At 39.0% G+C, this 24,434-nt stretch overlaps 1 protein-coding gene across 2 annotated transcripts in view; it reads left to right on the top strand.

Annotated features, from left to right (window-relative positions):
• Positions 1–416: 416 nt before the first annotated feature.
• PLXDC2 (plexin domain containing 2) overlaps positions 417–24,434 on the top strand; it is a 393,562-nt gene continuing 369,544 nt past the window's right edge. Inside the window, exons 1-2 of one of the 2 annotated variants that reach the window (XM_081040277.1) lie at positions 417–556; positions 1,190–1,959. In XM_081040277.1, coding sequence (XP_080896403.1) covers positions 1,848–1,959 — 112 coding nt within the window. In that variant the 5' untranslated portion in view covers positions 417–556; positions 1,190–1,847. Of the gene's footprint in view, positions 557–930; positions 1,960–24,434 lie in introns of those variants that run through there. The other variant, XM_081040276.1, reaches the window with a different exon arrangement.

Raw genomic sequence — 24,434 nt, 5'->3', positions numbered from 1 at the left:
TCAGATAGCTATTTCGCCAGGGAGGTGGAATTTCAGTCCCGTGTGGTTCTAGAATCTGTACTTTTAACCAACGTGCTTTGCTTTCCCTGTATGTATCCCTTTAAAATGAGATTAACTGCAAAATCAGATGTAAACTAATGAGGGGGGTGGAAAGGGTTAACGCTAAAGCACATCCGCGAGCTGGGAAAAAAAAAAAAACAAAAACAAACTAGCTAGCGAATGCCTGTTAAAGCCCCCGTCGGAAATTCGGTGGGCCTCCTGTTTCTTTAAACTCTAGGCTTTCCCTCCAGCTGACACTTTGCAGCGCAGCTGTGGCGGCGGGACCGCCTCGCCCCAAGCTACCTTCCTCCACCCGCCTCGCGGGTCTGGGGTCCGAAGGGGCTTCGCGGGGTCAGTAACCGAACCCGCTCCGGTTTGCTTTCTTCACACCCCCAACTACTGCCACACAGGCTCTCCCGGGAATGGCGAACTCCAATTAACCCTTTAGCGCCCGGGAAGAACCCGCCGGCGGGCCGCGATTCCCCGCAGCTGGGCGCGAAGGCGGCGCGGGGGCCAGGTGGGTGCGGGAGCCGCCGGCCGGGCTGCGAAGGGCGCGCGGCGGGGGCAGGGATGGCTGCGCGGCGGCGCCGGCCGGCACTACCCCCCTGGCCCGCCTTTCTCGCCGCCTCTGCCCGCGCTCCGGGCCGCCGGCCGCCGGGGGCGCGCCGGGCTGGAGTCGCCCTCTCACTCCCCCTTGCATTGCTCCCCGGGTTTAATCTCTCCGCGACTCCTCTGCCAACCGTGAGGAAAGTGCAGCCATTGGACAGGTCGGTGGTAGCCGCTGGTTGCGGGGCGGAAGGTGGTGAAACGCGGGAGGAGCGAGTGGGAGGGAGGAGGGAGGAGGGAGGAGGGTGCAGCGGCGGATCTGGCAAATTGCGAGCTGCCTTCCCTCCCCAAAGTGTGGAGCAGGAGCGCTGGGGCGCGCGGCGGCGCCTCCTCCGCCACCCAACTCCGGGGCTTGCTAGGGTTTGGGGCCACCTCCTCCTTAGCTAGGAGGAACCTCTCCCAATAGGTTTCAGCCTGACTTTCTTTTTTTTTTTTTTTTTCTCATTTCTTTCTTCTTCCTCCTCCCTTTGTTTTTTTTTTTTGTTTTTTTTTTTTTTAACATTTTTTTTTTCCTTTTCTTTTTTTTCCTGGCTTGGGACCTCAGCCTGCTGCAGCCTGAGCCTTCCCAGGGCTCAGCAATTTGGGGGTGCCCATCCATCCCTCCGGCTGCGAGAAAGGACGCGCGCCCGGCGTCGGGCGAAGAAAAGAAGAAAAACTTGTCGGAGGGGTTTCGCCAGTCCACAGTAACCCCTTTCCCGTAAACCCAAGCCTCCCGCGAGGGCCGTCCCAAGACTGGGGAAAGTTCCTTCCGAGCCCACAGTCCTCTTGGATCTGGAGGAGGCACCCACGCTGGCTGTGGAATTAGATCTGTTTTGAACCCAGTGGAGCGCATCGCTGGTGCTCGGAAGTCGCCGTCTGCGGGCACCCGGGTGGCGCTGCCTGTGCGGAAGCCAGAGTTTGCGAGCCCAGGCTGCAAGGGGTCTTCCCTCCCTGCGGTGGTGGCTCTGTGTCTAGGGTGAGGGCTGCGAGGGTGGTGGCAAGTTGCGAAGAGAGACCCGGAGGTCCGGAGAGGACTGCGTTCCCCTCGTACCCTTCTTCCTCTTCCTGGCTCCCGAGTGGGAAATCCCAGCGAAATTCACAGAGGCCTCCGGGTCCAGCCGAGACCTGTCCGCAGCGTTAAGCCCGTCGTCCCCATCCCCACTGGGAACACAGGGCGCCAGGGCAAGACTGGCGGGGAGGAGGAGGGAGGTCTCGGCGGCGGCATGGCGAGGTTCCGGAGGGCTGACCTGGCCGCTGCAGGAGTTGTGTTACTTTGCCACTTTTTAATGGACCGGCTTCAGTTCGCTGAAGGGGAGCCTGGAAACCAAATCAATGGTAAGATGCGCTTGGGCTTCTTGATTTTATGCTCAGCTGTTCAGATCTCTCTAGTGCCCCCATTCTCAACCCACCCCTTCTTCATCTGTCTGCCCTTCGGAAAGTTACTGCAATTGCTTTTCGGGTAATCTTCGTCTTTCCTGATGGGGAGAAGAGGGTTGGCTGGCGAAGGATGGAGGGGACTAGGGGTTTTCTGGACGATTCGGGCTTGCTTCACCTGAGCGCCAGGGGGTGGTACCGCCTCCCCCAAGTCTCCCAGAGTGGGCTCTGGTGTCAGAGCAAACCTCCTTCTGTGGATACCACACCCAGGAGCAGGCGTTCCCGGGCCGTCGCATCTCCGGCTCCCCTCCTTCCTAGCTGCGGTGATAAACGAAAAGGAAGCCAGCGTGTGATGAGGTTGTGGCCAGCTAGGGATTGCAGGGCTCCCCGCAGATGGAGAAAATTCCCAGGGGCCGCACCTTTCTCCCCCAGGCGATCCCCACCTATCGGTGTCTGGGGTTGAGAGGGTGCTGGAAGTAGGGTCTGGTAGGTGCGGCGGGGTGCAAAGGAGCGTAGGAGGTGGCAGAAATGGGGCGGTCGCGCCTCTGGTCCCTTTGTCCTCGGCGGGTCGGCTTCGCAAACAGGCCTGACCGTGCCGGGGTTCCTCCGAGCGCCCTGGCATTGCCCTGGCGCGGAGCCCTGGCCTTCGCATCTTCCCAGCCCACTGCTCTGACGGCTGTTCCAGCCAGGTGCGCGTCCAGCCGGGAGCCGCGCCCCCAGTTGAGCGCGGAGCCCGCGAGGTAGCCCTGCGCCTGCGGCCCGCTGGTTCCTCTGGGCGAGGCGCTGCTGAGCCGGAGATGCAGCTGCCTCCCGGGACCCTGCCCGCTGCCAGCTAGTGCCTGCGCCCCATTTCTGTCCCTCAGGAAGAAAGTGAAGAAACTGGCAGAGAGAGAGAGAGATTGAGAGAGACCTTGGCAGAAATTTGTGAACTTGGGTGGAGTTGGAGAGGAGGTGAAATGAGGGGGGAAATAAAAATAAAAACTTGGCAAAGAAAAGGAAACAAACTTTCTGTTTAGGCTAATAAGGTTTTTTGTTTTTCAATTCTGATGGGGGGGGGGCGATAATAATTTCTCTGGAAATATGCATGCGTCCAGAAATGTCAAACATAAGAGTCGCAGATGGAAGCCTAAGGAGGGCACCTGGGGATTCCCGGTGAGGTGAATCTTGAAGCAGGTCCTTGAATGAAATTTTACGAAGCTGAAACCTGGAAGGTGTCCAAAACACTGTGTCTGCCCCTGGTGTAAATTCTTAGAGAAAGCACAGATTCTCACTCCTCTCCGATTCATGATTGGAGGCCTGTGTGTGTTGCGGGGGCAGGGTGCAACATGACGACAACACTTCAAGCTGTGAATAAAATATAAATTTCCTGGATGTTGATTTATCTTTGTCACATATAATTGTTCTACATACGTGGACATAGGTCCATCTTGACTAGGTATTATTTACATTAGTAGATCATACCTTCTGTTTATTTCTCTGATACTTTTCATTGGTTAAAGAAAAAAATAGCACTTTTACCTGTCCAGGAGACAACACATTTATTTTAAAAAGTGCAACCATAATTTTCATGGGTATATTCATGGGATAAATATATACCTTTAAGCATGTAAACAATTTAATTCATCCCAAAGGAGGTTAGAATGATGTGTGTGACAAAATACATCCTAAGTTATTTACTTGAAAACTTCTTTGGCACTGGAAGTAAATAATTCATTTACAATAAAAAATAAAAGAAATGTCAGTACATGTTTATTTTTTTTCATTAATACTATATTACTGAGAACAGAATATATATATATGTACACACACACAATAAATTTACTCTTCTAAGTGCTCAAGTTGAAGTTCAAATACATTCCACTGTAAAATTGGCCAGATAATTAAAAGGCTTTCCTTTGGGAAATATGAAATGTCTAAATTGTTCAGCGTAAATGTTCAGGTATTATAACCCAATTCAATATTTCTGGTAGAAAACTACTCAAGAAACTCATATTTGTGGGATTGAGTAAAAAAAGGAATAGTTTTGCATTTTTTGACAATTTTTTTGGAGATTTATTACAAACTGAAGTAGTTTCTTTTCTGGATATCAGTCTACATATAGCTTTATAAAATAATCTTGAGATTAATTGGTTAACCTACTGAATATATAAAATACAGCAATAAAATAAAAAAATACAGTTTTCTGTGTAAAATTGTCTAGCTAAAAGTTCAACACAGTAAATAAAGAAAAGTTCAACAGTCTTGAAATTTGGCATGTAGCCATCAGGATTTTTATTGCAGATATTTTGGCCGGGGGAAATCTGATTTCATAATAGGAACATTTCATTATGCCTTACTTTAGTCAAGCTGCAGTTGATTTTATTGACACCAGAGGGCAGAGAAACTGCTAATTTCTTCTATTCCCATTCTTTCCCAGATCTCAGATTAATGTTCCTCAGTATTTTGTTTTTCTTATGTGCATTATTTTTATATTTTCTGTATTTCAGCTTTTATAAGTGAGTGGCAAATTACTGTAATGAGAGTTTATTATATATTTTTTGTTTTCATTGAAAGTAAATATTCAACCTCCCACATGTGAAAAGACCTACACTTTGAATATATCCTTGTGGTTTAATAAATACAGTGGAAAAAACCAAATACCCTCTTTTGCATCATTTTAAGAGATTTAAAAAAAATACTGTGGAATTCCCAAAAATATAGATTTAAAATATCTCTTTATTAAAAGTTCATTATCATGAATTAAATTTTAGGATGAAATGTATTCTATGCATATCTTAAAGATATTTGCTCATACTAAATGGTATATCTCAACACCAATATTTAGAAAAATAAGCTTAGAATTATCCTAAAATTTATAACTTCAAATCATCTCTATGTTATACATTCATTTTTATATCATAAACTGATTGAAAAACAATTTGGTAACAATGTCAAAGGAGAAAGAAGTACTAGTGTCTTGAAAAATTCTAAAATTTAAATGAGGAAAAAAGGCCTAAAATATGTAGTTAGATTTTGGCCTGATTGTTACTCCCAAATGTGACTTAATGTTACAAAGAAGTTCATTACCACTATATAGAGAGCAAAACTAGTTTTAGGACCCAAGGGAATTTTTAGTTTTTAAACTCTCATATTGCTATGTTCTAGAGACAAGTAGTTTCTTTAGCAGTTCATTTGCATTTATTTTTGTTGTTTCTCCAGTTGGATATTTTTCTATTATTTTCTGCTTTCATTGGAATTAAAAAACAAACAAACAAAAAACTTAGTTTGAAATATTACTGATTTGTGGAGATTGTTATGAGTATCTCTGTTGAGACTTGCTGTTACTATAAACTTCCTGTTTGCATGTGTACTTAGAGCAAAAGACATGGGTCAGATTATTGGACACATGACAGTCATTGCTTGTGATTGCATACAAAAATTTTTAAAATACAAAATGTAAGAGTCTTTTTCCTATAGACAATAAATAGAAGTTGAAGCCTGAGATTGGGTAAGTTTGGAATGAAACATCAATGTGATGTAGAACATTTATGTCAGAGACAAGGTTTTTAGTTCATGGATGTCTGGGTAGAGCGTTGGAATGATTATAATTAGGACACTTTGTGCATTTGTGAAGTGTGATCTTTAGAGACAGGTTCTTATCAAGGAGAAGGTGCTTGAGTAAAGATAATAGAAGATACTCATTTGCTCTAAACAGATTTCTTCTCTGGAAACAGATTCTTGCAGGAATCATACTTTCATGCAGAGATGTAGATAATATGGATTATTTTCAATTAGTTTTGTTTGTTTTTTTCTTTCTAAAAGATATCTCCTATGGTAGACATGGTACGTTTATAAAGATGAATGAATTGATCAACAAGTGTGATAATGGGATCTAAAGTCTTGAGCCCTTTCCCTACCACGTTAAACACAGTCTCTTCACCATGACCTTCAAGACCATGTGGTCTCACCCTGCTTTCCCACCTCTGTCTCCTCCTTGTGTTTTGTAAACATTCTAACCAAATGTAGCTCCTTGATGCTCCCTGAGAATATACCACGTGTTACTAGTGTTACTATCTCTTTGCCATCCACCCTGCACTTCCTTCCCTAATCCATCTGCCTATCTTCTACTTTTTCTTACAGGCATATGGCAAGCGACAGCCCTCAGAAAAGGATGTGATGTCTTAGAACCCGCAGAGAACTCTACTGGTATGCCTTGATTAAGGCACTTGTTGGACTAAGCTTGCTATCTTAGGAGCGTTTTTCCTTCCCATGTCTGCATCTCTTTCATAAATTCTCTTAGGCCACTTCACATGTCCTTGAGGTCAGGGCCTGTGTCACTCATCTCTGAATCCCCTGTGGCATCTACCACACAGGCATGCAAAAAATAGCTGAACTGACTGAACTGAGTACAATTCTAGTTCAAGCTGGACTGTTGACTTGGATGTCACCTTGGGAGAATTTTTTTTTCTATTTCTTACTCTATTTATGACTTTTTCCATCTATAAGATGGAAATGAGTATCCAGACTGGCTTCATAGAATAATAGTTTAAAATGAGAATAGGATCCAGAGGTCTGCCCAACTGTCATAATGCGTCTGGTGGAGGATATTTACCTTAAACCTTCTATTAGTAGAACTTTCAAAAAGTTCATTCCCCTGTTCTGCTATACGTCTGGAAATTCCTGACTGAATTTTCACTCGTGTTCTTAATCTAATACCTTAAAGAACATTGTGTGTGTGTGTGTGTGTGTGTATGAAAATGTGTATGTATAGAAGCACACATATATAGTGGGGTTGGTCTATTTTTTGTGGAGATGAACACTATTAAATAATTTTAGTTCTTCGTGAAAGTACTTTTTTGAACTGAATTGTGTTAGGCCTCATGCCATTAACCTACACAGAAGGAGGATTTCAAACATAGTCTCATAAAACTTGTTATGGTGGCTGTGACGGGGGTGTGGTTGGTGGTATTGTGCAATTCATAGCACAGTCTGTTCCTTGAATGGCAGAGAGAGAGAGAGAGAGAGAGAGAGAGAGAGAGAGAGAGAGAGAGAGAGAGAGAGAGAGAGAGAGAAGGAGGCAGGGAGGGAGGCAGGGAGGGAGGGAGGAGGGGGCAGAGAAAGAGAGGGAGGGAGAAAGAAGGAGGGAGGGAGGGAGGGAGATTTATTTTGTGTCTTAGTAACAGAAAGCGTTGTTCTTCTGAACTGGTTTGCTTGTGTCTTCTGGATATTATGAATAGTGACCAGATGCATTACCTTTTAAGACTGAGTTTCTTGAAAGCTCAGGTCACAATTAGTGGCCCACCTCCAACAAGTATATAGACCTTCTGGCCTACATTTTGTATATTAGCTTGCCTGAGTCTTCATTTTATCTTTCCTTCTCTCATTTATCTTTGTCCAGCTTTTCTCACTTAAAATCTTGTCTTGTGGTTATACAAGACGAGATGGAAATCAGTTAGACATATTTAGGGATGGGAAATAAATAGAAAGTAGTGGCCGTAATAATAAGGGTATATATTACTAAGTTGCTTTTCAGTTTTCTTTTAATCTAATTCCAGCCCTTTGCCTTTATTTGGAGCACATTTTCTCAAAGCTTTAATAATCTCTTCACAGTACTCTGAGAGGTCTTTCTTCTTCGCTAAGGTTCACAGGATGTCTTTTCTCACTGTCCCCCAGACAATGATTTTGTTCAGGTGACGAAGTTCCTGCAAGTAACAGACTAAGTAGTGATACTTTTATTAAGACAGTTTCTCTCACTATTTATTGGTCATATATTGCCTGCCAAAGGAACAGAATAGTATCTGAGGAAGGAGATAATATAAAATATCCTACATTGTGTTGGAACCAAACTTGGAACCACTTCATATTTGTTCTTTGGTTTGTTTTTGTCTTTGCCCTATTTAATTAAAAAGGTGGTGAGATATGGAATGATGGTGTAGACTAGGTATCTAAATAGAATTAGAGGTCTGGTCCGGGGGCCTGTTTGGAATCAGTATAGCCTATTAAAGACTGCAGATCTGAACATAGGTCAGAAACTGTGTGACCTTCCTTGAAATCCAGACTTTTAATCCCTTCCTCCAGAGGCCATCCAAACAGATCTAAGCACTCTTTTTTCCCCTGCAAATTAAAATCGGCTGTCCCCACTGTTTCTGCTTCAGGCGTTATAGTAGAGAGTGGCCTGTGATTTTGTCAAGAGAGGGTCATAAAGGCAAAGATGCAAGATGACTTCCATTTTACTTTTCTGGACTCTTCTTATTAATTAATTCCTCCCTCTTCCTCATCTATTTTTCACTTATTAATTGGAAAATTTTCCTAGAATCCCTATTGCTCAAGGTCTCATCCTGTAGATAAGGTGCTTATCTCATTGAGGCTTTGAGAATGTAAAGAGAATATGAAGAGTTTTCCCTGTAGATAAACTCCATAAAAATCAGAGTATGCAAAAGTGAAGTATCTACATATTCCATGGTTTGTTCAATGATAGGAGAAGTCTAAACAAAGATGATGTATTTTCTTTAAGCACAATGCTTGGTCTAAGTACACACTGGTTTGTTTAGATTAGGAAAATATATTTTTTGCTCCAGTTGGACTATGCAACATTCAACATGCAATGATGTTTTCTGGGAAGTAGTAATATTCTTCTGTGTGTATATGTGTCTGTGGATGGTAGTAGCTCCCAAGTTTTTCTCTGAACCATAATCTGAATATCCAATAACATATTTATTTCCCTAAACCCTAAAGAGGGAATGAGATAGGCAGAATCTATCCTTTTAGAATATGACATTCACAAATAATGATTTCCAAAATGTGAAATAGTCTTGGTGCATTTCAGTATAGCTCATGCTTAATGTATTGTATATATTTGCTTAATTCTCTCCGAGATACATAGACTGTAGCTACCACTGACTCAATGAAACGGATGATTTAACTTGTATATTTTTTTTTCATTTGTTTTTTTCAAAAGAGCCACTGGCCTTACTGCAGGCACAGCTGGGGGCAATTCCCATGTTATATCTGACTTCTTTTGCCTCGCCTCCTTTTGATATCCATTTCCTTCAATACATTGAGAAAGGTCTGTACACAAATCACATCAATGTAATCTGTATTCCAGAATATTCCTGAAAAAGTGAGTGCGAAATGATTTTTGGTATACTGAATCATATTCTCAGCGCATATGCATTCCTATTATTCAAAGGAATATGTCTTAAACTGTCAATTTTAAAAAAGGCAACCTCTTAATTATTTTTCTGGTCCATTGTTTTATTTTTTAAATTAACTGAAGTATACTACATGTGCATAATTCTTCCAAGAATTATAATATCTGATATTAGCTATTTTAATTCTGACTATTTAGTATTACATAAGTCCTGGGAATATACACCCTTGAATATTTTTTTGGTAATTTAGCCATTTTAGTAGATAGTCAACTTGTTATTAATCTTATGTCACTCATTGCTAATTTGCTTGATATTTTGGATCTATGTTTGGAATTTTAATTGCAATTATTTACAATTTGCTATATTCCAAGAAACAAATCGAACTAAAACACGTATCTCTGTGTGTTTACATTTTTGTTCTTTGGTTCCTGTTTGTTTGGAGTTGGAATAGAAAGGGCTCTCTGAGCTTTTTTATCCCCCCAAAAAAAACGTTTAAAGAATATTTTAACACCTATCTGGAAGCTCTGGATACCCTATAAAAATAAGGTTGACTTGTAAGGTTAAAAACATGCCATTTCACATTTTACTTTGAAAACATTCTTGCTATATTACAAAGATGTTGCTTGCTGTTTTATTTTCATATGCCTATATAAGATCATAGGATATTATATATCCTGCATAATGTACATGTGTATCTATTTTGATCCATCATTTGGATTTTAAATTTTTACATATTTTTAAAATGTTTGTTTCTTTTATTCAAATTACACACATTTTATGAAAGCCTTTTGTTCGCAGTATGTGTAGAAATATTTCTTGTATCAGAATATTGTGATAACATTTGTTAATATGGCAAGACTTGCAAAATACTGAAGGATATGTTGTGAAATGATTTTGGAGGCTGAATTGTGTAATAATTCACTCATTTGCTGTTTTGTACACAAGTATTACATGTACTTGTATTGGTCCTACTTTTCCCACAATTGATTTATCCCACAATTGATTCATCCCACAATCTTCCAGATATTTTCCCACAGTTGATTTATCCAACCTTCCATCAACAGAAAATCAGTACTGTTTTGAACACTGGTCCTATACATATACTCACGTGTCCCTTCATGTTGATATGCAGGAGTTACTCAGCTTCTATTTTGAGGTAGAATTCATGAGTTACTGGGCTTGTGAATATTCTACTAGAAAACATCACTCCTGGGATAAGCCCTGCTAGATCTTCCAAGATTAAGTACTTCAAAGATAAAGGTGGTGGAGTAAAACCCTGATGATCATCCCTGTACCTATATCACACAGTCTTAATTACTTCAGCTTATGATAAGTCTTTCATAAGACTCTCTCTCTCACACCACTCAGAATATCTGATGGGGTAAACCCTTGTTCTTGTCTTCCTTGTTCTCCTGGCTATTCTAGAAAGCGCTTTGCTTTTCCATGTCTATTTTAGAATAAACTTTTCAGATTTCACTAAAATTTTTGTTGGGTTTTTGCTTGAAGTCACAGGGTTACTTGGTAAAGATTTCAATTTCTAAACGACTTGGAAACAATGTAATCTTTTCCTACAACATCTAATAGCTGGAACAAGTACCATAGTGCTTCCTAGCAAATTGTTAATAGTGGTTATTTGTCAGTGACCCTTTTCAGTTGAAACGATGTCCGTAGATTGAGGGCTAGTGCTGTTTTCCTGATCGCATCATGAAACTACCAAACATCTAATTGTTTCCTACGAAATCCAGGGGAGAAACCATAGGTTAATTAAAATGAACAATACAACTAAGGCAAAAAATGCTAATTCCTGATTTCTCAGGAACTCTCACAAATGAGGTCTGAGTCCCAAGCAAAGACTACATGGAACTGATGGCATTTTTACAGTGTCACTCCACCAGCATTGTAGTTCCAAGCAAGACTCTAAGTGTGCTGCTTTCTGAGAAATAGCCTGGTGAGAATGGCAAAATCCTTTGTAGGTGTAGGATTCTCCTTAATGGTTAGCTAATTAATTAGTTCCGTGGGAGATTTACATTAAAGAGAGTACAGGCCAAATAGCCACCATTTAAAAAAAATAGATTTGTGATTTTATTTAGACTCCAAGCCTTTGTAAATCAGTAGTTTATAATTTATTTTGTTTGAAAATCCTAACTTCACCTCCATCTCAGCACAGTTTATGACTGGCTATTGCTCTGAACTCATGCAGACTGATCTGTATATTTTTTAATCAGGCGTAAATGGACAAGCCGGGCAGCCTGTTTTAGTTCTTTGTTATTTAGCCTTCATTATCTTTTAAACATCTGTTGTTCATTTCAGATATTTTTAAAAACAAGCATGATTCAAAGTCAATTCTACAGACGATAGTCTCGTCTGGACATTGCAAAACAGCTTTATGCAGGAAGCCAGATTTGTGCAATCTCCGTTTTGTCAAGCTGTTTTTAGAAGAGACATTTGTAAAGTAGGCACAGCCAATAAGAAGCTGATTTTCCTAAAATCAAGCACTGATGTGTGACTTCAGACAACTTTTCTCATCTCTAGTTAGTTCTCTTACCCTGGCTAGGGCAGGCCTTCGTGTCCTTTCTAGCCTAGTTTACTTCAGTAACTTCCCCCACCTTGCCTCCAAAATTGTCCTGTGGAATTCATTCTTCATTCCATAGCCTGAAAGGTCTTTCTGAAATGCAAATCTGGCAGTGTTATTACTCTTTTGAAATAGCCTTCCTGTCTTCCCACTGCTCCTGGTTTACCAATCCAGGTTCAAATTCGTCACTTCCTCCCTTCTACTCTCCAAGTTTCTCACACTCTCTCCCCTGTGAAACTGCACTGCCATTCACTCTTGGAGCACCGTTTCCTCCTCCTTTTGACTATTTGTCCTTCAGGTCTCAGCTTCAACTTGATTTTTGGCATATCGAATCATTTCTTTGTGTTTTTCAGCCAGCTCCAAGCCAGAGAAGGTGCCTCTCCAGAGTGCACTGTACATATCCTTGTCCTATCCCTTATCATCAATAGTGTAATGAGTCATGCCTGCACTTGTAATTAGTCCTAAGCTGCCCAAGTTTAGAGGCCATAGGTGGCTGATCATCCCTGCATCACCAGCTCCATCTATAGGAAGCCTTCTGAAAATTTGTGGCATGAAGCAATTGTGTTAGTGTTCCACTTGTATGAATGTGCTATATTTGTTCCGATTTGTCATGCAGGCAGTTTTGTTTGTACCTTATTTGTACATATTTCTTAGGGCAAAATTGCTAAATCATAATTTCTTTAGCATAGTGGCTCAGATTTAAATATTGATTGTATCAATATGTATATCAATATATAAACAGATTGAGTGACTTCAGAGTAAGGGAATTTGTCATACACATTTGTGAAGAATTCATGGACAAATGATGGTTTAAGAATAATCAAGTCATTTACTAAGCTAGAATGAACAGAAAAAGGGATACTTTATAATGCAACAACTTGAATTGTCTGATAAAAATATTAAAATTGGTTAATATCTGGGGAGAATTCTGTAGATAATTAACCATTGATTTAATTAACCAACTAAAATTGCTTAATTATCTGGGAGAATTTCATAGTTAAAAAGAATATATTTCATAAACAATCAATGAAAAAGGAGTTAGGGCTAGAACCATGAAATTTGTGTAAACAGCTTTCTAGGTATTTCAAAGCTAAAGATGCAAACTGGGAAATATTCCCTGACATGAGATATTTAAAAGATTTCTGGATACAAATCATTGGGCAGCCTTTTAAACATTTTTTTTTTTTTTTTAACAAGAGTCTAAAAGATCTCTCAAGACTGTATTCAATAATGTGAGCTAACTCTTTTTAAGGTCTTAAATGTCATCCACTTGCTGAAGTTTACATAAGTTTGGGTCAGCATTCCTCTTGTACTCTATCAACAACTTGCATTTGTTATTCTCCAGGCAAATTTTTCTCACCCTTTTCTTTCTGTTTATTGTTATTCTTGAAACATTCTCCAAAGTTCTTCCTAATTCCATACTCATTGTATGGTGTGATCCGCTGATATTTTTGTCTATCTAGTAACTCTGACCACCTTCTTCTGGTAATAGTGCTTTCTCATCATTTGGGAATGCCTCCTCTCCCACGCTGTGTTGTTCTCCTGGGCCTTGGACCATCGTGTCATGCTTCCCCAGACAGTCCAGCATGTGTCCGAAAGGTGGCTACTCATAAGAACCCTCAGTCTTGGATGTCAGGCCATTTAGTCCTTCCCTACATGTTACCTACATATTCTAGAAGAAAAAGGTCTTGTTTTGTTTAATATAGGAGTTCCTGCATTAGGATGATGCAAGTCTAAAGCCATCGGCAGTTTTAGACGTCCCAGTGACATAAACCAGAAAATTCCAGTTTTTAGTTGAGCTTTGTTACTTGCCACTGCAAGAGTACCTACAGAGTAATACAGTGTAAGAGTAAATACAACCACATTTTCAATGATATTGCTATTCGAGTAATCATTTGATTGAGGACTATTTCCCCCACTGAACTGTAAGCTCTGTGAGGGTAGGATCCATGTTTGTCTTTATTTTGTTTTCTTGGCATTTTTCATCGTGCTTGGTATGTAGAAGGCACTCAGTAAATAATTGTAAATGAGTTTTCTGCCTACATTCATTGATAGGGTGTCCTTTTAGTATTCATTAACATAACTCAAATTTCAAATATCAGGCGACATTCATCAGATGAGCCAAAATTGAGATTGTAATAGATTCTTCCCTGTTGGTTTTCTTAAGTAATTTTTGTGCTCTTCTCATTTTACACATTATATTTTCTTACCTGGGTCTTGTTTTTCTAATCTTTCTTTGTGTTTAATTTGGTGTCTTCCTTTCATTTGCCCTGCAGTTCCTGGTATTTTATTTTTCTTGTGGGTGTAGATAAACTTTCCAGGCAATAGAATCTGAGAAAGCCTTAACTCTTTAATGGATAACATCATGGCCTTTGTTAGTCCGTTAATCTTTACCCGGAAGTAAGAGGCATAAAAACCATTAAGTAGACAATAGCTGATCCATAGCCGATGCTTATGCATTTTATTTACTTAATACTTTTTATTGGAATCTTCCAGACCATCAACAATTTAAAAATAAAATGAAAACAGTGAAACTGCATTTCAGACGTAGCAGCCAGCACATAGTTCTCAATTTAAACATTGTTGACTTACTTACTGAATAAAGGCCCACAAAAGTCTATTTTACTTCTAATAAAGGCACCAACTTATTCCTCCATCCATTCATCTATTCAATAAATAACCAATACTTTTAAAAAATGGACGGAGGACTAAATCAACGCCTTTATTAAAAGTAAAATAGGCTCTTGTAGATTAATTGGAAACCTAGTCATTCTATCTCATATACTTTATATGCGAGTTGGGGATTGCCATATGTTACACATTTATGTGTGATGTGTGCTTAAAATATATGACATTTTCATGATATGATTTGAAATCCCTTTGTAAAGTTCAGTTTGCCTAATTTTCATATTAGTTCAGCTGTTCATCCAATGGGATAAGGTCAGTTGGAAGATGTTTTTATTCAGTCAATTTAATTTCAGAATTCACCATTTTAGATAAAAATATAACATGGTTTTTGTACTTAAGGAACGTGATCTGCAGGGGAACAAGAGTGTGGACACAACATGAGTCTAGTTGGAGAGCTATGACAAGCATGAGTATAACACAGAGACAAACCAATGCATGTAGGAGCAGCAAAGCCAGGGGAGGGCCTGGCAGGGTGGGGTTGGGGGGGCGGGCTCTTTGAGGAGACAGCATTGATTGCCTTATGGTTTTACAGGATGCTTGTGATACCAGACAGATGTGGGTCCAAGTCTGGGCCATTTACTAGTTGGGTGACCTTGCCCCAAAATATTAACCTTCAAAACCTCCATTTCTTCCCATCTGTAGTACAGGAATAAAATGACTTATTTGCCCAATTATAATAACTGGTGTGAAAATTTTCTGTTCTCCGAAGGTTTGCTGGGGTTGCCATAGAAGTATAAGGAAGTATGGAAGCAGTAAGTTGAGGGAAGAACGTAAACAAGAATAAAGTAGGGCAGAGAAAGGTAAGGGTCTGTCCACAGAATGGTGAGTAGGCTGAGGAGGCTTTCATTAAAATTTTTTAAATGTTAATTATTGAGTTATCCATGTTTCAAACTGCCAGAGATGAAACGCTATCATCTTTGGTTTAGTAATCATGTGCAGTGGTACTATTGTAGGTTTAGGAAAAATTAACGTCAGTCAACACTGTTGACGATCATGTGAACATTAAATGGCGTGCAGACTGCACCTCCAACAGGCTTCCACTTGCACGACTAGGTCGGGGAATGCAGAGCATTGCTCTTTTCCACAATCCTCCCCCTCACTCAGCGATAGCCTAGGGCAAGATTTGGATTTGAAGAACATTATTCCAATAAAACATGCATTAAAGAACACTCAAAATATTTATTTTTAACAAACCCATGTTGTGGAAAGTGAGATGGAGCTCTCAGAAACAGCTTTCTTTTCTCTGCCTGAGCTGAGGACACAAAACGAAATTCTGCTGTGTCATCTACTTTGAAGCAAGAAAATAATACTTTGACCTCATTAATAAATAAACTTAAGAGATTACACAATTCCTTTGGGTGACAAGTTAACTTTCTTGGGTGATTATGTTCTATTTATAAAGTGATCCAAAATGCTACCTGTGTCTTAGTGAATTTATCTGGAAAGGTAAGCAGTGTATATGTAAGAGCAAGAGAGCTAGCTGTTCTAAGACTTCAACAGTGACTAAGAAAGGGAGATAAGAAATGTCAAAATAATAAATAAATAAAAGTATTTAAAAATCCAGATCTTCAAGCATTTCATATTTAGCAGCTTTTCCAGAACTATTCAGAGGCCTTTGGAGTTTTAGTCAAGGCCAGCCCTTTAGGCACGTGCAGTAGAGGTGGGTATTTTCCTGGTGTTATTTGAGAGTGATGGAACAATTCCTTGTTCCCGAGACTAAGAAAGGTCTCATCTACCATGGACAGATTTTGAACTCTGAAGGTGATAGCTGGCCAACGACAGATATTTGTCAGCTGACTGATACTCAGGTCTCTTAGAAAGGTCCCTCTAGTATGGGTATGGAGAGCATATAGGAAGGGACAGACCTGGAGACAGAGCAGATTTTGGAACTACTGGATTAATAAGGATGAAAAGTGATGAAGGCTTCTGATAAGGGGAGAAAGTCTAAGCTAGTTCCCAAGTTCCCAGGTGCTTTAGGGAATAGAAAGCTTTAGACTTTTTGTGTATTGAGGTGCTGATGGGACATCCCAGTGGAGATACTAACTCTACCAGCTGGTCTTGGATGAAATCGAGATGTGGAATCATCCATGTATAAATGGTGGTAGAAACCGGACAAGAAGCACGTACAGGTGGAGAAGAGCAGAGAGTCGGGGTCAGAGTCCTAGCAAGTGGTCAGGGAAGGGTGAGGGTGGAAGATACCAGGTGGGAGAATGCAAAGAAGCAAATTGGAAAGTGAGGCAGGTCTTTAGGAGGGAGAGCAGATCATGAGAATTGACAAGGAGGGGTTATCTGGAAATTTACTTAGTAAGAGTGTTTTGGGTGAAAAAAAAAAAAAGGAAAAAGAGGGTTTTGGGTGAAGGAATGGGGGCCAGCTGGTGCCAGTAGGAAAAGTGATGAAGGTGAGAGGACGAAGTAGTGACATGAACCCAATGACAATATTATAAAAGCATGGCTGGGAAAGAAATAATGGAGAGGAAGTAGCCAGAGGGAAACATAGGGGCAAGAGAGGATTTTGCTAGAGTAGGAGATTTGAGCCTGCCAATAGGTATGGGGGAAGCAGCCAGTAGATAGATTAGCAGATTGAGAATGTAACTATGATATAAATTGAATAAAATATGTTAGAATTGTCTCTCGGAAGATGATCACAACTCTCCCGAAATACAATTTGACTTGAGGAACCCTTTATTATATCACATGTAAGAAAATTTCTGTGACATCTAATAAAAATTTAATTAAGGCTTACATGAAATAACATTTATGTAACCTGAATCATTAAATCCATGAACTCTCTCAAATAAAATAAAGTTTGTTGGAAAGAGAATTTCATCTTAAGTAGCAGCAGGAAGAATGAATGTTTCATTTATTTTGTCAGTTAAGTCTGGGCTACAAAATGGTTGTAACATGATCAAGAAATAATAGCTGCATTAGAGGGAAGAGTATTTACAATAATGTGCTTAGTCTCAGGCATCTTTTAATTTTAAGCCAACATCATGACCTGAAGGAAAAGGGAGTAATCACTTCATTGTTCTTTTACCAAAAGAGAGACAAGGAATTAAAATAGGAAAGAGGGTTGTTTCTCTTCGCTGAAATTAATTTTTACGGCTTTTTCCAAGATGAATTTTTATACTGATTAAAACAGTGCCTGGCACATAGTAGGTGCTCAATAAAATTTTGTGATCTGTGAGTTTTCTAACTTTTATTTGTATTTAAGCAATCAAGGAAGTAAGGATCAAATATTTTTTCATAGAACTTTGGAATTCTCTCTCTAAGAAACGGTAAACTCTTATGAAAGAAGTATTTATTTTCTCCCAATATTGCCTTCAAGGTGAGTTAGGGTTTTTATCAACAGTTGTTTTATAACATTGTTAAAAGACTTTGAAAGGACTGATTGTTATCATCTGTAACACGCTACCCAGCAAGACATTCCTGACCAGCTTGAAGGTAAAAAAAATAAAATAAAAAATAAGGTATCAGCCTTATGCAAGTTTGAAATTAAAAACAAGAACAAAAGTTAAAACCAATAAATCCTTTTTATCTTAGGATATCTTCCAGGATAGATTATAAGTTTGTTTCTCTTAGTAATTGAAACTTTGCCCCATGCCCTCACTCTGTGTGTGTGTGTGTGTGTGTGTGTGTGTGTGTGTGTGTGTGTGTGTGTGTCTGTTTGCAGGTAGAGGAGGAGGGGCTAATGAATGAGTGGGGAAGAAGTAAAAGATGAAAAATGACATGGCTCAGGTCAGGTTCTGATAATTTAACGACATTTATGGATGTACCATAGGTAGTTACTTAGTTTGTATTCTCATAAATGATCTGTCCTATTTTAACTTTGTCATGCGCTGCAAAGACCCAAACAACAAAATGCAAAGTTAATGAATTTTGTTTTATAAAACACACAGAAATCCTAATCTAGAATATAAATGTGCATCCATCTACAGTGTTCGTTCAGCTTGTAACTGAATTTGTTAGGTCATTTATCATTGTTTGTCTATGTAAATTGCTTTGTCATATGCCTCCCTGTAAATCAGAAACACAGGTCTGTTCTTGTTTTTTTGTTTGGTTTATTTCTTATTCACTTCAGACACTTAAGATTTAACCTGGCAAGATATTAGTAAAAAAAATCAGTATCATAAAACCACTCAGTCTTTCAATTACTTGCATTTTGTTGAAACAAGAAGAAAAAAATAGTTACAATTCAGTGAATTTATGTAATTTCTCTTAGTAAAATTTCCAGGCTTTAAATACTCAGATGTCTAATACAATACATAAATAAATGCTTTATGTATAAAACAATGAAAACAACACAAGTTTTAGGTATTTTACGTATTATTTGTTATCTCTGACCCTATAATCTTTTCCAGCATGTTATAATAAATACCACATTTGAAATCAACTAAATTTATATACCCCCCACCCCAGAAAAAAAAAAATCAGTTTGTTAGTCTCCTTAACTTAGTGGAGGTTTTTGAAACAGTTTTAAAAAGTGTAAACTCAAGTCAATTATTTAATCCTATAGAGCAAAGATTGAAATATTGGACTGATTAAAAAAAAAAAAAAACTCAATTTATAGCTTCCACTCTGTAACTTCCATATTACCAGAAAGGCTTCTGGGAGGTCTTCTCCCATTTCTTTGACTTTTTCTGAGTCCCTGCATATATTATGTGTGCCTGTTAATCGAGTAATCAGTGGTACGTTTCATTTTCTAATTGCTGCCCTTAGTAATTCTTGTCGCTTGGGTGATTGCACACTGTTTGTGGGGAGGAACACAGGCATTGAGTCAATACTTGTATACTGATTTACCCTTTTTTTTGACCTGGAGGACAAAGGACGTGGTGTTCTTCCCTTTTCAGCAGTGACATGTTTGGGGTGAGAGTTAACTGCAGAGCTTACTTTGGGTTTAGTTGCTGCTAGTCCCTTCTCTGTTCCGCCAGTGGGCAGTCCCATGGCGGGTGGATGGGTCCCGTCCCACAAGTGCTGGGTCTGGGTCATAGAAGCTATGAACAGTGCTGAGTGGAGCAGACACTTAGGGCGTCAGACAGCCTTGAGTGTGAACTCAGCCCCACCACTTTTGGAGGCTGTCAGTGGAACACCTACTTCACTGTTCTTCGTTTCTTTCCATAGTGCACCAAAGGGTTGTTGGAACCTTTAAATGAATAATGTATGCAGATCACTAGCTTTTGATATAACCTGCAATTATAATAACAATAGCACCTAATTTAATAAAATTAGGACTCTTGTCAGAGAATGAGAGAAATCCAATTTGAATTAGCTAATCCAAGTAGGGAATTTGGGGAGAAACCTCACAGAATCCAAGGAGAATGGCATGGCTGGGCCTTGGGGACAATTGTTCCACTCTCTCCATTTGTCAGTTCTGCAGCTGTCTGTGCTTCTGCTCGGCTGGCGCAGGTGGCAGGTCACACAGTGAGTGTCATCTTCAGCCCTCAGCCACTCCTGAAGGGCTTACCTGATACACTGCTAGTCTGGAGTTCAAAGTCCCATCAAAGGACTTCTTTGTCCACCTCAGAACCAGGGCGCTGTGTCCAGGAGGCCAGGTTCCATTCAACGTTATCTTTGTATAGTTTAAATGAAATCATGGCACTCTCTTGTTTAAAGCCTTCCAATTACTGTCCATTAAAATAAGTACAATCCAGTCTCTTTTCTGTGGCCTGTTGGCGCTGTGTAAGCAGGCTCCTGCCCACCTGTTTGATCTCATCACAAACCACAAGTGTTTGTTGTTCACTTTTTCTCACACAAGGTGTGCTTCCCACTCTTGCCTCTTTCTTGTTACTTAGGTTTCACTTCAAATGATATCTTTTCATAACTGTCTTGCTGACTACCCAGTAGACAGTAGCTACTCTCTGCATTCACCTTTTTTTTAACCTTTATTAAATGTACTGGGGTGACATTGGTTAGTAAAATTCAAATGGTTCCAAAGTATACATTTCTATATCATATGTGTATTGCATTGTGTGTTCACTACCCAGAGTCAGTTCTCCTTCTGTCACCATGTATCTGACTCCCTTTACCCTCTGGAAACCACTAAACTGTTGTCTGTGTCTGTGAGTTTGTTTTGTTTTGTTTTGTTTTTGTCTTTTTTGTTGCTTTTAGTTTTGTATCCCACATGTGAGTGAAGTCGTACATGGTTCTTGACTTTTTCTGTCTGACTTATTTCACTTAGTGTATTCTCAACATCCATCCATGTTGTCGCAAATGGCACTATTTAATCTTTTCTTACGGCCAAGTAATATTCCATTGTATATATGTACACATCTTTGTCTGTCAGGAGACTGTCTATCAAACCATCTATCAAAAGACTGGTTATTTCCATGTCTTGGTCACTGTGACTAATGCTGCAATGAACATAGGGGTACTTATATCTTTACAGACAAATATGTTCAGATTTTTTTTGGTAGATACCCAGAAGAGGAGTTGCTGGGTCATATGGTAATTCTATTCTTAATTTTTTGAGGAACCTCCATACTGTTTTCCATAGTGGCTCTACCAATTTATATTCCCAGCAGCAGTGTACGAGGGATCCTTTTTCACTACAACCTTTCCAACACTTGCTATTACTTGTCTTGTTGGTAATAGCTATTTTAAGAGGTGCGAAGCGGTATCTCATTGTGCTTTTGATTTACGTTCCCTAATAGCTAGAGAAGTTGAGCATTTTTTCATATATCTGTTGGCCGTTTGTATGTTTTCTTGGGAGAAGTGTCTGTTCAGGTCCTCTGCCCATTTTTTAATTGGATTGTTTTTTATTTGTTGATGTTGTTGAGGTGTATGAGTTCTTTATATATTTTTGATGTTAGCCCCTTATCGGAGGTGTTGTTCGCAAATATTTTCTCCCTTTCGGTTTGTTTTGTTTATGGTTTCTTTTGCTGTACAGAAGCTTTTTAGTTTGATATAGTCCATTCATTTATTTTTACTTTTATTTGTCTTGCCTTTGAGATCAAATTCATAAAATCCTCTCTAAAACCAAGGTCCATAAGTTTACTAACTTATGCTTTCTTTTATATAATTTATTGTTTCAGGTTTTATGTTTAGGTCTTTGATCCATTTTGAGTTAATGTTGGTACATGGTGACAGATAGTCTAGTTTCATTTTTTGCATGTAGCTTTCCAATTTTCCCAGCACCATTTATTGAAGAGACTTTCTTTTCTCCATTGTATGTTTTTGGCTCTTTTATGGGAAGTTATCTGCCCATATGTATGTGGGTTTATTTCTGGGTTCTCAATTCTGTCCCATTGGTCTGTGTGTCTGTTTTTCTTCCAATACCATGCTGTTTTGATTATTATAGCTTTGTAGTATAAATTGAAGTCAAGTAGTATGATACCTCCAGTTTGTTCTTTTTTCTTAGGATTACTATGGCTATTCATGGTCTTTTGTGATCCTGTACAAATCTGATGGCTTTTTCTTCTATTTCCTTAAAAAATGCCATTGGGATTTTGATAGGATTGCATTAAATCTCTATATTGCTTTGGGTAATATGGCCATTTTAACTATGTTGATTCTTCTAGTCCATAAACGTGGAATTTTTTTTCCATTTCTTTGTGTCTTCTTCAGTTTCTTTTAATAATGTATTTTAGTTTTCAGTGTACAGAGCCTTCACATCCTTTGTTAAGTTTATTCCTAGGTATTTTATTCTTTTTGTTACAGTTGCAAAAGAAACTTTTTCGCGCTGTAATTTCATTGTTAGTATATAGGAAAGCAATGGATTTTTGTACATTGATTTTGTATCCTGCAACTTTACTGTATTTATTTATTGCTTTTAATAGCTTGTGTGTGTGTGTGTGTGTGTGTGTGTGTGTGAAGTTCTTAGGGTTTTCTATATGAAGAGTCATGTCATCTGCAAAAAGTGACAGCTTGACTCTTCATTCCCAATTTGGATGCATTTTCTTTCTTTCTCTTGCCCTATTGCTCTGGCGAGCACTTCTAATACTATGTGGAATAACAGTGGTGATAGGGGACATCCCTGTCTTATTGCTGATCTTAGAGTAAAAGTTTTCAGTTTGTCATCATCAAGTATGATGACCTTTTACGCACAGCATTTATCTTTTCAACATGTTATTCCCTCCGTTGCCATGAGATGGCAGGGACATGGCCCACTGTTCATTACCGGATCTTTAACCTGTGCATTGGCACACTGCAGGTTCTCAGTTACTATTTGTGACAGGAACGATGTCTCTTCTTGCAAACGTGCAGGTGGAACTTGGCTGGGATTAGGGTCAGCTCCATTTTCAGAAAGAGAAGAGTGGATAGGTAGGCAAAACGAAGAGGCCACTACAGACTTATATGGCACTTTAAACTCTACAATGCATTTTGTCATATATCTTATTTAAACTTCATACCAATTCATTGACTTTCCTCCCATTTTTTAATTGTGTTAAAATATACATAACAGAAATATGCCATCTTAACCATTTTTAAGTGTACAGTTCAGTGGTATTAAATACATTCATAATGTGCAATCATCACCATCTGTTTCCATAACTCTTTTCATCTTATTAAATTGAAACTCTGTACCCATTAAACAATAACTTCCTATTTCCCACTTCCCCCAGCCCCTGGCAACCACTATTTTACTTTCTGTCAATATGATTTTGACTAAATATCTCATATAAGTGGAATCATATAGCATTCGCCTTTGTCTTTTTTGACTGGATTATTTCACTTAGCGTGGTGTCCTTAAGGTCCATTCGTGTTGCAGCATATGTCAGAATTTCTTTCCTTTTTAAGGCTGAATTATGTTCCATTGCATATATACACCACATTTTTCTTATCATTCATTTATTGATGGACACTTGCGTTGCTTCCACATTTTAGCTATTGTGAATAATGCTGCTATAAACATTGACTTTTACCAATAAGGGAAAAGAAACTCTAGGAGATGAAGAGACTTGTCTAAGATGACAAAAATAGGGAGAACACGTAATGAACCTATGACTCCAGAATTCAAATTTGGTTTTCTTTCTGCTATGTGACAGACAATTATGTAGTGAACTTTTTCTCTAACCTTTCCCAATTATTTGTATATATGTTTGTTCTTGGTCATAGTCAAGAAATTTTAATTTCCTTGATATCATATACACTTAGGTGAACTTTATATTGTATAAGTATTATAAAACCAATCACTTGTACCATTTACTCTAAAATCTTCTATTTGAGAGCATGGATAATTTTTGTCTCCAAGCATCCTTTTACAATAAAGAAATTTACTTATGACACCAATAGAGATTATTATTCTTGAAGGATACTGATCGTCTTTCAGTTACTATTCAATACAAATCAATTGGTAAAATGTATTTTTCATATGCATGTTTTACTTTGTAAATTTAGTATTTTTCTTCAGTGACTTCATATGTAGGATAGATAGGAAAAAGCAGATGGCTGTAGAAAATATAAAAACCTCCAATTACTCTAGGAAGAATTTTAACTATTAATTATATAACTCAGCTCTATATATGTTGTGTTTAACACTGGTGACACTTCTGTCTGTTGTCGTTGTAGTTCTGTTTTGGAATTTGAGTGTAATTGTAGCCTGTTTAAACAGCTCCGTTTGAATTATGCTTAATTGGAATTTATTTTCATCATCATTTTATAATTGAGATCCAAGGAGAAGTAACTATGATGTAATTGTTGATTTTTATAGTCTGTTGGTTGATTAGAGAAGTGGTAACAAATGCGACTGAATGGTGGCGATCACTAGTGAATTTTGATGACTCTTGATGTTGCAAGTTTAAGCTTCAGCTCCTCACAATCAGTGCTTCAGGTCACTGCTCTGCTACCTTCAGCTTAGAAGGAAGGTAGAAAGGCCTGGACTCAGCTCACATTGGCCTTAAAGATCTGGCCTGGGTTTGTTTCCCAGTCCCATGCGTTACTAATTCTGTGATTGGGGAAAGTTGCTTCACCCTCAGTCCCTTGGTTTTCTCATCTGTAAAATCGCAACAATATTGCTCACCTCACAAGATATTTGTGAGGATTAAAATATAAAATATGGAAAATCCTTAGAAGCCCATCTGGGGTATAGAGAGCAGTCACTAAGATATGAC

This window comes from Rhinolophus hipposideros, assembly GCF_964194185.1.
Source record: "Rhinolophus hipposideros genome assembly, chromosome: 1".
Lineage (NCBI taxonomy): Eukaryota > Metazoa > Chordata > Mammalia > Chiroptera > Rhinolophidae > Rhinolophus > Rhinolophus hipposideros.
This window is presented reverse-complemented; position numbering and strand designations above follow the sequence as displayed.